At 55.2% G+C, this 14055-nt stretch overlaps 2 protein-coding genes across 15 annotated transcripts in view; one reads left to right on the top strand and one right to left on the bottom strand.

Annotated features, from left to right (window-relative positions):
• LOC113842971 (GTPase IMAP family member 2-like) overlaps window positions 1–3386 on the top strand; it is a 59578-nt gene extending 56192 nt beyond the window's left edge. For 5 of the 13 annotated variants that reach the window (XM_072034097.1, XM_072034100.1, XM_072034102.1 and 2 more), the window contains exons 3-4: window positions 65–812; window positions 1632–2556. In XM_072034097.1, coding sequence (XP_071890198.1) covers window positions 65–812; window positions 1632–1845 — 962 coding nt within the window. In that variant the 3' untranslated portion in view covers window positions 1846–2556. Of the gene's footprint in view, window positions 1–64; window positions 1052–1631; window positions 2557–3106 lie in introns of those variants that run through there. The other 8 variants (XM_072034103.1, XM_072034105.1, XM_072034107.1 and 5 more) reach the window with 4 other exon arrangements.
• A 5292-nt stretch (window positions 3387–8678) lies between these two features.
• LOC119715849 (GTPase IMAP family member 1-like) lies at window positions 8679–11752 on the bottom strand. 2 transcript variants are annotated; one of them, XM_038174475.2, is made up of 2 exons: window positions 10983–11752; window positions 8679–10290 (listed from the first exon to the last, which is right to left on the bottom strand). In XM_038174475.2, the coding sequence occupies exons 1-2, from the start codon at window positions 11088–11090 to the stop codon at window positions 9499–9501; spliced, it is 900 nt and encodes a 299-aa protein (XP_038030403.1). In that variant the 5' UTR covers window positions 11091–11752; the 3' UTR covers window positions 8679–9498. The 2 variants fall into 2 exon arrangements, with proteins under 2 accessions (XP_038030403.1, XP_038030404.1); XM_038174476.2 differs by having other exon boundaries at window positions 8679–10324; window positions 10983–11426.
• Between the last annotated feature and the right edge of the window lie 2303 nt (window positions 11753–14055).

The following is a 14055-nucleotide window of genomic DNA, read 5'->3' on the forward strand; positions in this document are numbered from 1 at the left end:
CACCCCAGGCAGTGCTTTACACACTGCTGCTCTCTCACTGAGCCTTTCCCCTCACTGATGCCAGCAGGCCAGGGGACCCAGGAGCACATGGAGCTGCGCCTGCTACTCGTCGGAAAGACCGGTGCAGGGAAAAGCGCAACGGGGAACACCATCCTGGGGCGGGCAGCCTTCGAGTCACGCCTGGCGCCACAGGCGATGACACGGACGTGTGCCCAGGAGAGCCGGCTCTGGCGGGGCCACAGGGTGGTGGTCACCGACACCCCCGGCATGTTTGACTCACCGGAGCACAGCGCCCGGTCCTGCTACGAGCTTGCCCGCTGCCTGCTGCTGTCGGCGCCGGGGCCGCACGTGCTGGTGCTGGTGACCCAGCTGGGCCGCTTCACGCAGGAGGACAAGGAGGCCGCCCGGCAAGTGTGGCGGGTGCTGGGGCGCGAGGCTGCGAGGCACACCATCGTCCTCTTCACCCGCAAGGAGGACCTGGGGGGTGGCTCCCTGCAGCACTACGTGGCACACCCCAGCAACGCCGCCCTGCGGGCACTGCTGCAGGCCTGTGGGGGACGGTGCTGCGCCTTCAGCAACCGGGCGGCCGGCGCCGAGCGCAAAGCCCAGGTCGAGGAGCTGATGGTGCTGGTGCAGCGGGTGCTGGAGGAGAACCAGAGCACCCATTACACGAGCAAGCTCTACTCCCAGGCCACGCGGCTCCTCAGCCGCAGCGATGTGGATTTCGAAGAGAAGTGCAAGCGCCTTGCGAAGCAAGTGGAGCAGCAGCTGCAGGGCCAACAAGGAGACGGCGTCCCGTGGTTGATCAGACGGTGTGTGCAGGGGCTGTGGTCCATGCGATACATGCGGTGCCTGTGCTGCTGCTGCCAATTCATTGTGGCAGTTCTGTCCTCAGTCTGCCACTTCATCGTGGCAGCAGTCCGGCGCATTGCGCGCTTTCTGTGGTAGGCATTCCTCGGTGCTTGGAGGGCAGCTGTCCGGCTGTACCACCGCTTCTTGCGCTAGAAGCAAGAGCAGAACTAGAATACACTGTGCTGTACTACTTCTCTCATGTAATTGCACTGTGTTGCTAAACAACATGGCAAGCAGCCGATACCCCCTCTAACAGCACCGCAGTCCCCATATGAGCTGTGCCTCTCGGCACAAAACTGCAGCACAAAGCTTGTGGCTGCTGAGCGATTTCTGCTTTGTCTCCAGCTCAATGCCAGGGATGTGCCCAGGGCATTGCAGGGACGGCTGCGGACCTGGGGACACGCAGGGACAGAGCCAGGTGGTGGCTCCCAGGAAATGCCCTCGTCCCCTGCATCGAGCCGTGGGGCAGTCCCGGGTGCTGCCAGGAGAGCACAGAGCATCCGGGCAGAGGGGAGCAGCACCCAGCAGAGGGGACCCATCCCTGAGCAGCTCTGGTGGCAGCAGGTTGAGGACAAAACTGGTCACATTCCCCTCACTGCCATGGGCTGAGATCACCTCATGTCCCCGAAGGCTGGCATGGGATGTGGGGAGCCACCTTGGTCTGGCACGGGGGTGGAGGGGTGAAGGACAAGGGGCACAGGGTGATGGGCCAGGAGGGACACCAAGGGACCCTGTCAGGGACACCAAGGGACAAAGCCCTTCTTCCTGCTGCCCCTCAGGTGCTGCTGCTGTTTCTCAGGGGATCGAGGCCACATGCGCAGGTTGCAGGAGATCCACGTCACTGAGGTAGGACCCCGGGCAAAGAGCATCCTAGGGACAGGTGGGACAGGTTGGTCACACGTACGTGACAGCAGAAATAGCCCTGGTGGCAGCAGTTCTGAGCATCTGAAACCACCAGGAGCTTTGGCAGGGAAGTGCCGTGACACAGGATGAGATGCCGTCAAACTGCAGGTGCCCTGACCCCAGGCTCACGTGCTGTGGAGCTGCACACAGGCACAGGCTCCATTTCTCATGCGCACCTCCCTGCCTTCAGGAACACGGGCTGCCCTGCGCTTCGGTGCAGTTTCATGCTTTGCTGTGATCACTGACCCGTGGCGGGGAGCCCCCGGGGGTGTGGGAGCAGGGGTCGGAGCTGTCACTGCCAGCTCTGCAGGTGCCTGCGGAGCCAGGGAGCACCATGAGTGTGGGGAGAAAGAAGTACAAGGTACTGGCAGGGAAATTTGTCACTTGCAACCTTTGCAACACTTAAGAGGCGTGCAGGGTCTGACCCAGCCCCTGACCGCGGTGCAGGCTGCAGCTGCCTCGTCTCCTGCCCCTTCTTCTATCAGGGCTCTGCCTCCAGTCCCACCAGCAGCAGGAACTGCTTGAAATCTAAGCACAGATCATCGCGGCAGTTAAATAACTCTAAGGCTGGATTGTTTCTGGAGGAATTACAGGAATTACAGGAAGTAGTGTTAGAGTTGCCCACACCTCCAGGGCTGCACAGAATCGAAACCAAGCTGGGGGCTGGTGCGGGAGGAGCCGGTGCTGCCCTTGTGGCATGAGCACAGTTCTCCAGGCTGACACCGGCCATCTCCGCTGTCACTTCCTGGTGGCTGTGAGCATCCCGCGGGGACAAGGCGAACGCCAGCGCAGGACGTGCAGGAAGGTACGGGCGGGAGGCCAGGGGCCGCGAGGCTCCGTGCCGGCGAGGAGGGCTCTGAGGGGGCCTGGAGACCTGGCGCAGGGCAGCGGGGCAGGGAAGTGGCTCTTCCCCTGTCCCCTCCGGTCTCTTTCCCTTCTCCCCACTCCTCGCTCCCCATGCTTGGCATGGCCCCAGCCCCAGCCCAGGGGAGCACCTGGGCACCATGCTCAGCCCCACGTGGGGCCTCGGCTGCACGAGTGTCACTGTCCCGAGGGTCCCTGCCACCACCCGAGGGTCCCTGCCACCACACTTCCTTCCCCCACCATGATCCTGCACACACTGAGGCTGCCTCACTGCTCTGTTTCCCTGCAGTACCTCGCAGTTCTGGCTTATATTTTGCTTTTTACTGTTTTCCGCTGCTGTCCAACCCCATCTGTCCTGGTGCCACCGCAGCCTGACCCAGCAGCAGCCCACAAGCCCTTCGCACAGCGCGGGCACACAGAGCCCCGCAGCCTCCAGCATCTGGGTGCCTGCTGACGGAGCCCTGGGTGTCTGCTTTTGTCTCTACAGCCAGGCCGTGTCCATCCAGCGTGTCCACGTGCTACCCGGGGTCGGCGGGGGCTAGGAGATGAGGCTGATCCTGGCCGGGAAGGCTGGCGAGGGGAAAAGCGCCACGGGGAACACCCTCCTCGGGGAATGTGTCTTTGAGTCCAAGCTGTCCACCCAGCCAGTGACCGTGAGCTGTGCGAGTGCACAGGGGCACTGGGATGGCCAGGACTTCACGGTGGTTGACACGGCTGACATTTTCAACCCCGGAGGTGCCAGCAGTGAGGTGCACCAAGAAATTATCCGCTGCATCAGGCTGTCCTCCCCGGGCCCCCACGCGCTGCTGCTGGTGACCCAGCTGGGCCGATTCACCCAGGAGGACGAGGAGGCCGCAGAGAGACTGCAGGACATCTTTGGAGCTGATGTTTTCAGGCACACAATCATCATATTCACCCGTGCAGAAGAGCTGGGGGAGAGATCTCTGCACGACTACGTGTCCTGTACTCACAACAAAGCTCTCCACGAGCTGATCGAGAGATGTGGGAACAGGTACTGCGGCTTCAACAACCGGGCAGTTGGAGCCGAACGGGACCACCAGGTCATGGAGCTGATGGGGATGGTCCGCTGCATGGTGCGGGTGAATGGGGACAGGTACTACAGCAATGAGATGTACCTGGAGCCCATTTTAACAGAAGAGAAGGTGGCGTATCACATGGCGAGGTACAGAGCAGGCAGGATAAAGAGCGCGCGATTCAGCTGAAGGACAGCTCTCCTGGCTTTTGGGCTGATTGTCCTTATCATTATTGTGATCACCCTGAGTTTCCTTATCACACGGCTGTGATGAATCCCAGCACCACAGAGCCACTGAACGCCTGGGGCTGGAGGCACCTCTGCACCCCACGTGTTCTGTCCCTGCCCAGGCAGGGTCCCCAGCGCCGGCTGCCCAGGACCGTGTCCACTGGGTGTTGGACATCTCCGGGGATGGAGACCCCAGCACCGCTCTGGGCAGCCTGTGCCAGCGCTCAGACACCCGCACAGCAAAAAAAGACTTTCCTGATGTCTCAGCGGGCATCCTTGTGCCTCCAGCAGTGCCCATACTCTTGTGTCCAGACTCTGGGCACCCCACCAGGCGTTCACACACACAGACGGGACCCCCAAGTCCCAGTGTAATGGAACCAACTCTCCCTTGGAAACGAAGAGGAATTGTCTATTTTTATTGAGCTTCCCTTTAATCAGTTATCATATGTGTAGTACAGGACAAAAAATATGTTTAAATTTTAATCCAGGCTCCCTTTGTTCAGGGACAGAATGCTTCTTCTGGGAGAAACCAAGCAAGCCCCGGTGCCAATAGCAAGTAGCCTGAGGTTGTGCTTTGGTGACATGTGGCCATCGATGGATAAAAGGGGTTAGGGTGCTTCATCGGGGAACACCACCAAGGATCCCCCAGAAAGGAAGGCATGCGCAGAAGTTCCTGAAAAGGAGCCATTAAGAATGATGCCACATGGGCACAAAACTCAGGTAGATTAGAATGAATATGTATTAGATCACTAGAATAGTCATGAATTTAATGTCTCCATGGAGCCAGGAAGTCGACATTGGCTGTGCTTGATCTGTGGAAACTGCACCGAGCTCTGAGGCCTGAATAAAAGCAATCTCTCTCCTGAGTGCGTGCGAATGGGCTTATTGCACACCGGGTGAAGGATCATAGAGTCATAGAATGGTTGGGGTTGGGAGGGACCTTAAAGATCATTCAACTCTACCCCCCTGAAACAGAGAAGGCTGCCTCCCCCCAGATGAGGTTGGCCAAGCCCCATCCAGCCTGGCCTTGAATACCTCCAGGGATGGGGCATCCACAGCTTCTCTGGGCAGCCTGTGCCATTGCCTCACTACACTGACAGTGAAGTGTTTCCTCCTAATGTCTAGCCTCAAACTATTTTCTTTTATTTTAAGACCATTCCCCCTTGTCCTCCACCACCATCCCAGGTCCTTCTCCTCAGGGCTGCTCTCAATCCACTCCCCACCCAACCTGTGTTTGTGCTTGGAATTTCCTCAGCCCAGATTAAGGACCTTGCACTTGGCCTCGTTGACCCTCATGAGGCCCGTACAGGCCCAATTCTCAAGCCTGTCGAGATCCCTCGGGACGGCATCCCTTCCCTCCAGTGTGGGGGCACAGTGTCAAATGCTTTGCACAAGTCCAGGCAGATGATGTCATTTGCTCTTCCCCAGTCATCAGTGCTGCAACCCTGTCATGGGAGGCCACCAGATTTGTCAGGCATGATATGCCGGATCTGCTCCATGATCTTGCCAGGCATAGAGGTGAGACTGACTGGCCTGTGGTTAACCAGGTCTTCCTTTTTCCTCTTTAAAAATGATGCCCCCAGCATGTACTGATACATGCGGTTGTTCCTTCCCAGGTGCAGGACTCTACACTTGGTCTTATTAAACCTCATTTGGTTTCTTTTGCCCATCTCTCCAGACAGTGCAGGTCTCGCTGAATGGCAGCACAGCCTTCTGGTGTGTCAGCCACTCCTCCCAGCTTTGTGTCATCGGCGTACTTGCTGAGGGCAGACACTATTCCCTCATCAAGGTCATCGATGAAGATGTTGAACAAGACCGGACCCAGCACCGACCCCAGGGGAACACCGCTAGTCACAGGCCTCCAGCTGGACTCTGCACCGCCGATCACCACCCCCTGAGCTCAGCCAGTCAGCCAGTTCTCAACCCACCTTACTGTCCACTCCTCTATCCCACACTTCCTCAGCTTTTCTATCAGGATGTCATGGGAGACAGTACCGAAAGCCTTGCTAAAGTCAAGGTAGATGACATCCACCGCTCTCCCCCCATCTACCCAGCTGGTGATGCCATCATAGAAGGCAACGAGGTTGGTCGAGCACAACTTCCCCTTGGTGAATCCATGCTGACCACTCCTCTTCTTCTTCTCTTCCAATCGCTTGGAGATGGCATCCAGAACAAGCTGCTCCAACACCTTTCCAGGAACAGAGGTGAGACTGACTGGCCTGTAGTTTCACCAGTAGTTTAGAAACCAAATGAGATTTAATAAGAGCAAGTGTAGAGTCCTGCACCTGGGAAGAAACAACCTGAAGTATCAGTACATGCTGGGGGATGACCCGCTGGAGAGGAGCTCTGAGGAGAAGGACCTTGGGGTCCCGGTGGACGACAGGTTGACCATGAGCCAGCACTCTGCCCCTGTGGCCAAGAGGGCTAATGGGATCCTGGCGTGCATTAAAAGGAGCATGGCCAGCAGATCGAGGGAGGTGATCCTCCCCCTCTATTCTGCCCTGGTCAGGCCTCCCCTGGAGTACTGTGTCCAGTTCTGGGCTCCCCGGTAGAAGAAAGACAGGGATCTCCTGGAAAGAGTCCAGCGGAGGGCCACAAAGACGATACGGGGCCTGGAGCATCTTCCCTGTGAGGAGAGGCTGAGAGTCCTGGGGCTGTTCAGCCTGGAGAAGAGAGGACTGAGAGGGGATCTCCTCAATGTATATAAATATCTGAGGGGTGGGAGACAAAAGGATGTAGCCAACCTCTCCTCAGTGGTTTGTGTGGATAGGACAAGGGGCTATGGCTGCAAGTTACAGCACAGGACATTCCGTACTGACATGTGAAAGAACTTCTTCATGGTGACGGTGACAGAGCATTGGAACAGGCTGCCCAGGGAGGTTGTGGAGTTTCCTTCTCTGAAGACATTCAAGGCCCGTCTGGACGCCCACCTGGGCAGCCTGCTCTGAGGAACCTGCTTTGGCAGGGGGGTTGGACCTGATGATCTTTCGAGGTCCCTTCCAACCCCTACAGTTCTGTGATTCTGTGATTCACGGATCCTCCTTCGTGCCCTTCTTGAAGACCGGAGTGACGTTGGCTGTCCTCCAGTGTTCAGGCACCTCTCCTGTTTTCTAGAACCTCATCTTCCTTTTACTGTTTCCATACTTTAAACAAACAAACAAACAAACAACTTCTTAGTATCCTTTATCTCTTTTGCAAGCTTCATCTCTAGGTGGGCTTTGGCCTTCCTTGTCGCATCCCTGCAGGCCCTGACAACACTTCTATACTCCTCCCACACACTTTTAAGGGGAGTTCCTCTAATTAGACTGGGGTTGGGGTGATGTTCAAACACAACTTGGCAGGGGCCATCCCTTTAAAAGATCAAAACCTGAAATCTTTTTCAGGATGATTTGTAATTGCAAAGTGAGTAACTGGTACATGCTTCACATCCGTGAGTTGTACATTAACTTGGCAGTTTGGTTTTACGCTCAGTACATAACCAGTATGTGTGCATTGTTTACTGATAAGCTTTTGCTCAGCCAGGTCCAACGCCTTTCGGGCACACCTTGTTCTGAATTCAGGACTTGCAATTCCTCCCTGAGGGGGAGGAAGGGGCTGCTTTCCTATCTGCACCTGGCAGACTTTGTTATTTACCATCTCAATACTAGCCTACATTGCAGCTACAGTGAAATTGTCTGAAATCGATACCACGGCAGCCTGTACCAGGGCTTCAGCACCCACCCAGCACAGATGTGAGACCAGGGAGCTGCCCTTTGAGCGAGAGCTCAGGAGCAGCCCCACGTCCACAGAGCACGGCCCTGGGCTCTGGCAGGGCGATGCTGCTGGATGTCCTGCCCTCATGGCACTGCATTCGGGACCTGTCCAGCTCCGAGCATGCGCCAGCAGGAGCCCCAGGCCTTGTGCAAAGTGCAGAGCAGGGGTAGGCCGAGAGCCGTCATGGCTCTGCCCTCTGCTGTGCTGCTCCCACTGAGCTGCAGGCCGGGGAGGAAAGCCAAGTGTCCCCTGCCCCATGGCACCCAGGCAACTCTTGGGGACATTGGCTGTGGGGAAGGGCACCAGCCATAAGGCAGGCACGACTAGGCCCAGAGATCCGCTTAGCTGCTGCAGCTGGCACGGCACGGCTTGGCTTGGCATGGCAAGGGGGGCTCTGCCATCCTCCTCTCCTGCCACACACATGGATGCACAGGGACCGAGTGTGGGGCCAAGGGCAGGGCTGTGCATTCCTGCTGGCTGCCAGGGGCCCACATCCGTGCCTCAGAGCACTCCATGTGGGGGAAGACATGGGCACCCTTTCAATTGCTCAGCAAGGACAATGAGGTGCTGGTGTTGACCGAAAAAGTGGATCCTTTCTCCTATGAAGAAAGGCTGAGAGAGATGGGGATGTTCAGCCTGTGGAAGAGGAGGCTCTGGGAACATCTCATTGGGACCTTTCAGTGCTTAAAGGGGTTTAATAAAGAGGATGGAGAAAAAAAAATTATTCGCGTGGATTATGCTGGACAAGGGGGAATGGTCTTAAAATAAAAGAAAATAGCTTTAGGCTAGACATTAGGAGGAAACGCTTCACTGTCAGTGTAGTGAGGCACTGGCACAGGCTGCCAAGAGAAGCTGTGGATGCCCCATCCCTGGAGGTGTTCAAGGCCGGGCTGGATGGGGCTTGGCCAACCTCATCCGGTGAGAGGCAGCCTTGTCTGTTTCAGGGGGGTTGGAGTTGGATGATCTTTAAGGTCCCTCCCAACCCCAACCATTCTATGACTCTATGATCCTTCACCCGGTGTGCAATAAGCCAATTTGCACGCACTCAGGAGAGAGATTGCTTTTATTCAGGCCTCAGAGCTTGGTGCAGTTTCCACACATCAAGCACAGCCAATGTCGACTTCCTGGCTCCATGGAGACATTAAATTCATGACTATTCTAGTGATCTAATACATATTCATTCTAATCTACCTGAGTTTTGTGCTCATGTGGCATCATTCTTAATGGCTCCTTTTCAGGAACTTCTGCGCATGCCTTCCTTTCTGTGGGGGTCCTTGGTGGTGTTCCCCGATGAAGCACCCTAACCCCTTTTATCCATCGATGGCCACACATCACCGAAGCACGACCTCAGGCTACTTTCTATTGGCAACTTTCCTTGGTTTCTCCCAGAAGGAGCATTCTGTCCCTGAACAAAGGGAGCCTGGATTAAAAGTTAAACATATTTTTTGTCCTGCACTACATATATGATAACTGATTAAAGGGAAGCTCAATAAAAATAGACAATTCCTCTTCGTTTCCAAGGGAGAGTTGGTTCCATTACACTGGGACTTGGGGGTCCCGTCTGTGTGTGTGAACGCCTGGTGGGGTGCCCAGAGTCTGGACACAAGAGCATGGGCACTGCTGGAGGCACAAGGACACCCGCTGAGACATCAGGAAAGTCTTTTTTTGCTGTGCGGTTGTCTGAGCGCTGGCACAGGCTGCCCAGAGCGGTGCTGGGGTCTCCATCCCCGGAGATGTCCAACACCCAGTGGACACGGTCCTGGGCAGCCGGCGCTGGGGACCCTGCCTGGGCAGGGACAGAACATGTGGGGTGCAGAGGTGCCTCCAGCCCCAGGCTTTCAGTGGCTCTGTGGTGCTGGGATTCATCACAGCCGTGCGATAAGGATGCCCAGGGTGATCACAATAATGATGAGGACAATCAGCGCACAAGCCAGGACAACTCTCCGGGATGGCCTCCATCTGAATTGCACCCTCTTTATCCTGCCTGCTCTGTACCTCGCCATGTGATACGCCACCTTCTCTTCTGTTAAATTGGGCTCCAGGTACATCTCATTGCTGTAGTACCTGTCCCCATTCACCCGCACCATGCAGCGGACCACCCCCATCAGCTCCATGACCTGGTGCTCCCGTTCGGCTCCAACTGCCCGGTTGTTGAAGCCGCAGTACCTGTTCCCACATCTCTCGATCAGCTTGTGGAGTGCTTTGTTGTGAGTACAGGACACGTAGTCATGCAGAGATCTCTCCCCCAGCTCTTCCGCACGGGTAAATATGACGATCGTGTGCTGCAAAACATCAGCTCCAAAGATGTCCTGCAGTCTCTCTGCGGCCTCCTCGTCCTCCTTGGTGAATCGGCCCAGCTGGGTCACCAGCAGCAGTGCGTGCGGGCCCGGTGAGGACAGCCTGATGCAGCGGATAATTTCTTGGTGCACCTCGCTGCTGGCACCTCCGGGGTTGAAAATGTCGGCCGTGTCAACCACCGTGAAGTCCTCGCCGTCCCAGTGCCCCTGTGCACTCGCACATCTCACGGTCACTGGCTGGGTGGACAGCTTGGACTCGAAGACACATTCCCCGAGGAGGGTGTTCCCCGTGGCGCTTTTCCCCCCACCAGCCTTCCCGGCCAGGATCAGCCTCATCTCCAAGTCCCCGCCGAGCCCGGGCTGCAAATAGACACGATGGATGGCCACGGCCTGGCTGCAGAGACAAAAGCAGACACCCAGGGCTCCATCAGCAGGCACCCAGATGCTGGGAGCATCACTGACAGCAGAAGGGATTTTCACTAAAAGCAGGGATGGTTTCGAAGCCTTGCTGCTGGCCTCTGGAGGCTGCGGGGCTCTGTGTGCCCCCACTGTGGGAAAGGCTCGGGGACACAGCAGCTGGGTCAGGCTGCGGTGGCACTGGGACAGACGGGGTCCCCTGGATCGCACTACTGCGTGTGCAGTCACAGCAGTGCACGGACAGCAGCAAGGAACAGAAATTCAAAATAACAGCTGGAGCCGTGAGGTGCTGCGGGGAAACAGAGCCGCTGGTCTGTTTCTTCAGTCTCAGCCTCACTCTGCGCAGGAATACAGGCACGGGGGAAGGCAGTGTGGTGGCAGGGACCCTCGGGGCAGTGACACTCATGCAGCCGTGGCCCTGCTTGGGGCTGAGCACAGTGCCCAGGGACTCCCCTGGGCTGGGGCTGGGGCTACACAGAGCATGGGGAGCGAGGAGTGGGGAGAAGGGAAAGAGACCAGAGGGGACTGGGGAAGAGCCATTTCCCTGCCCCACTGCCCTGCGCCAGGTCCCCAGGCCCCCTCGGAGCTCTCCCCGCCAGCACGGAGCCTTGCAGCCCCTGGCCTCCCACCCGTACCTTCCTGCACGTCCTGCGCTGGCGTTCGTCTTGTCCCTGCGGGACGCTCACAGCCACCAGGAAGTGACAGCGGTGACGGCCGGTGTCAGCCTGGAGAACTGTGCTCATGCCACAAGGGCAGCACCGGCTCCTCCCGCACCAGCCCCCAGCTTGGTTTCGATTCTGTGCAGCACTGGAGGTTCAGACAGCTCTAACGCTACTTCCTGTAATTCCTGTAATTCCTCCAGAAACAATCCAGCCTCAGAGTTATTTAACTCCTGCGATCATATGTGTTTATTTTCCAAGCAGTTCCTGCTGCTGGTGGGACTGGAGGCAGAGCCCTGACAGAAGAAGGGGCAGGAGACGAGGCAGCTGCAGCCTGCACCGCGGTCAGGGGCTGGGACGGACCCCGCACACTGCTCAGGCTCAGGGCTGGAGGTTCAGGTGCCGGACGAGGGCACTGAACTGACGGTGATTCTGGGCGGAGGCTCCTGCTCCAGTTGGTGGCCGTGCACGTCCTCTGCGAGCTCTCAGGTTTCCCAAAGCACTGCAAGGGTTGCCAGTGACCGAGCTGAGTTCCCTTGCCAGCTCCTCGTTCCCCAAGGCATCGGGATCCCCTCCCAAGCTGAGGAGGAGCAGCCCTTGCCCGGGCTGTCCCCATCTGCCACCATGGTGCAGCGAGGCCCAGCCACGCTCCCCTGCCCCTGCGGCCCCTGCTCCTGGGCTGTGCAGGGCTGGCAGAAACGTGCCCTGCCCCTGGCACGGGGTGCGGGGCTGCCAAATGCTTCTCCCTGCCTCACGGGGTGCGCAGCCATCTTGTGGGTGCGTGCGTGTGTTTACCCTCGGCTATACAACCACTTCCTGCATGCACACACAGCAGGCAGCACGCACACGCCAAGTGTGTTAGTGACCCTCATCGTGACCATCATCGGCCTTGTTACCGCCATGGGGGGAGGACGGGAGACTTTGGCAAACTGATTCGCGGAAACTGACTCCACAGTCACTAAGATTGTGCAGTTGGTTTGTTTATTCAGCACTGGGCAGCACAGGGGGTAGTCCCACCAAAGTCACAGAATCACAGAATCACAGAATTTCTAGGTTGGAAGAGACCTCAAGATCATCGAGTCCAACCTCTGACCTAACACTAACATTCCCCACTAAACCATATCCCTAAGCTCTACATCTAAATGTATTTTAAAGACTTCCAGGGATGGTGACTCCACCACTTCCCTGGGCAGCCTGTTCCAGTGTCGAACAACCCTTTCAGTAAAGAAGTTCTTCCTAACATCTAACCTAAAACTCCCCCAGCGCAACTTTAGCCCATTCCCGCTCGTCCTGTCACCAAGTCTCTTGTAGAGAAAACTTTGAAGCCACAGTGGGAAGGACTATACAAGGTGCTTCACCACAATTAAGATCAAGGAACGGATAATAGAGAATGGTTAGTGGCCTTGGTCCGAAGCTGTAACAGAGAATAGAGCATTAATGGAAAGTTAGCAGTTGTGGTTATTTGGCGAACAAATGGTGAACTTTTATGTACATTAAAAGAATGGCAAAAAATAGGGAAAGAATGGACACACCAAAGAACTGTAGGGGACGAAATTAAAATAGGGTGCTGAATGATTAATGGAACGAGTTTCAAAGGTGTTACCGAGATGGGAAAAGGTTGAAGACCAAGACCACAAGCTAATAATAGATGCACTTAGTATGGTTCAAGATAATGCATCTTTAACTCTTAGTTGTATACAAGCACAGTTACGGATTCAGGCAACGGCTGCCTTGATCATTAGGGAAGGAAGTGAAGGCATTTTTCCAGTTGAAGTCCAAAAGACTGTTTGGGACAATGCCAATGATTTTGAGAAATTCCAATCTTGGTGGACTCTGGTAAATTTTACCTATGACCCCATTGTTAACATGGCTACTGCCTTTGTGCTTACTATACGTAATGGCACAGTTTATGTTATCCACCCCATCATTGCACTAGGATTAAACCATGAGGAGACAGTGCTCTGTCCGTCGGAGCATAGAACATGGGCACGGATGGAGAATGGGAGATGGCAGTCTGTAAATCTAGAATCATGTGTTACCTGGGAACAGCAAGGATTTATTTGTGAAAGTAATACAATTGATGCTCAGGATGTATGTCTTGACACGGAGCAAGGTGTTTGCCACTTTGAAATTCATCCAAATACTAGTCAAAAGACTGTGCTTGTATATATCGGTCAAGGCTATGTGTGTTTAAGAACTGCTTGTGATTTTGTAGAAGTAGATAAGGAGAACATAACTCTCCCTAGCAAAAATCATTCTAACATTTGTATTTGTAACTTTGTTAGAATCGTCGGGTGTCATTTTCTGTGTTTGGCACCAGTGGTATCCCACCAGTTGATCGAGTCTAACAACACAATGTACACTCTAATCACTGTCCATCATGATACAAAGGCAAAGAGCAAAACAGGACACAAATCACAACTGGTGGGATACACTCTTTGGATGGTCGCCCACTGCAACTGGGATTTTGAACACATTGTGTCACCCAATTATTGTTTTATAGATATTAGTTGGTACAAGTTTAATATTGTCTTTTGTAATATTTGTTTGGAATTGGAAATTGTTACAACGAATGTCTATATTATCTTCCTTGACAAAAGTGCATGGCAAGGCATTGAGGGGTACATACCATAGAGACTGAGAAGAAGAATTTTTGTATTAACTAAAAGAATTTAGTAGATTTTCCAGAAAAGGGAGGACTGAATCATTGGGATTAGAAATTAGAGAGTGATTGACTAAGAATGAACAGGTGCTATATTTGCGATGTACTGCGCCTGTGCTGCGCTTAGGCCTCCAGATAACAGGAGCCCTTCGGACCCCAAGAAGCAGATCAAAACAACCTTATGGCCCAGATTGTGACCAAGGCCTCAGAGAGCATGCGCAAAGAGATGAGGTGAAAAGTTCAACCCTGATGAAGACATCTTACTTCATCCCCATGACCCTCAGCGCCCACCACCACAAGGCACTGAGCAAGCACAGACAAGAGGAATTTATGGAAATGACTTCTTGGAATTAATTTTAATACTAAGCGGGGACAGGTTATGCATAT

Source organism: Anas platyrhynchos, chromosome 2 (genome assembly GCF_047663525.1).
Source record: "Anas platyrhynchos isolate ZD024472 breed Pekin duck chromosome 2, IASCAAS_PekinDuck_T2T, whole genome shotgun sequence".
Taxonomy (NCBI): domain Eukaryota; kingdom Metazoa; phylum Chordata; class Aves; order Anseriformes; family Anatidae; genus Anas; species Anas platyrhynchos.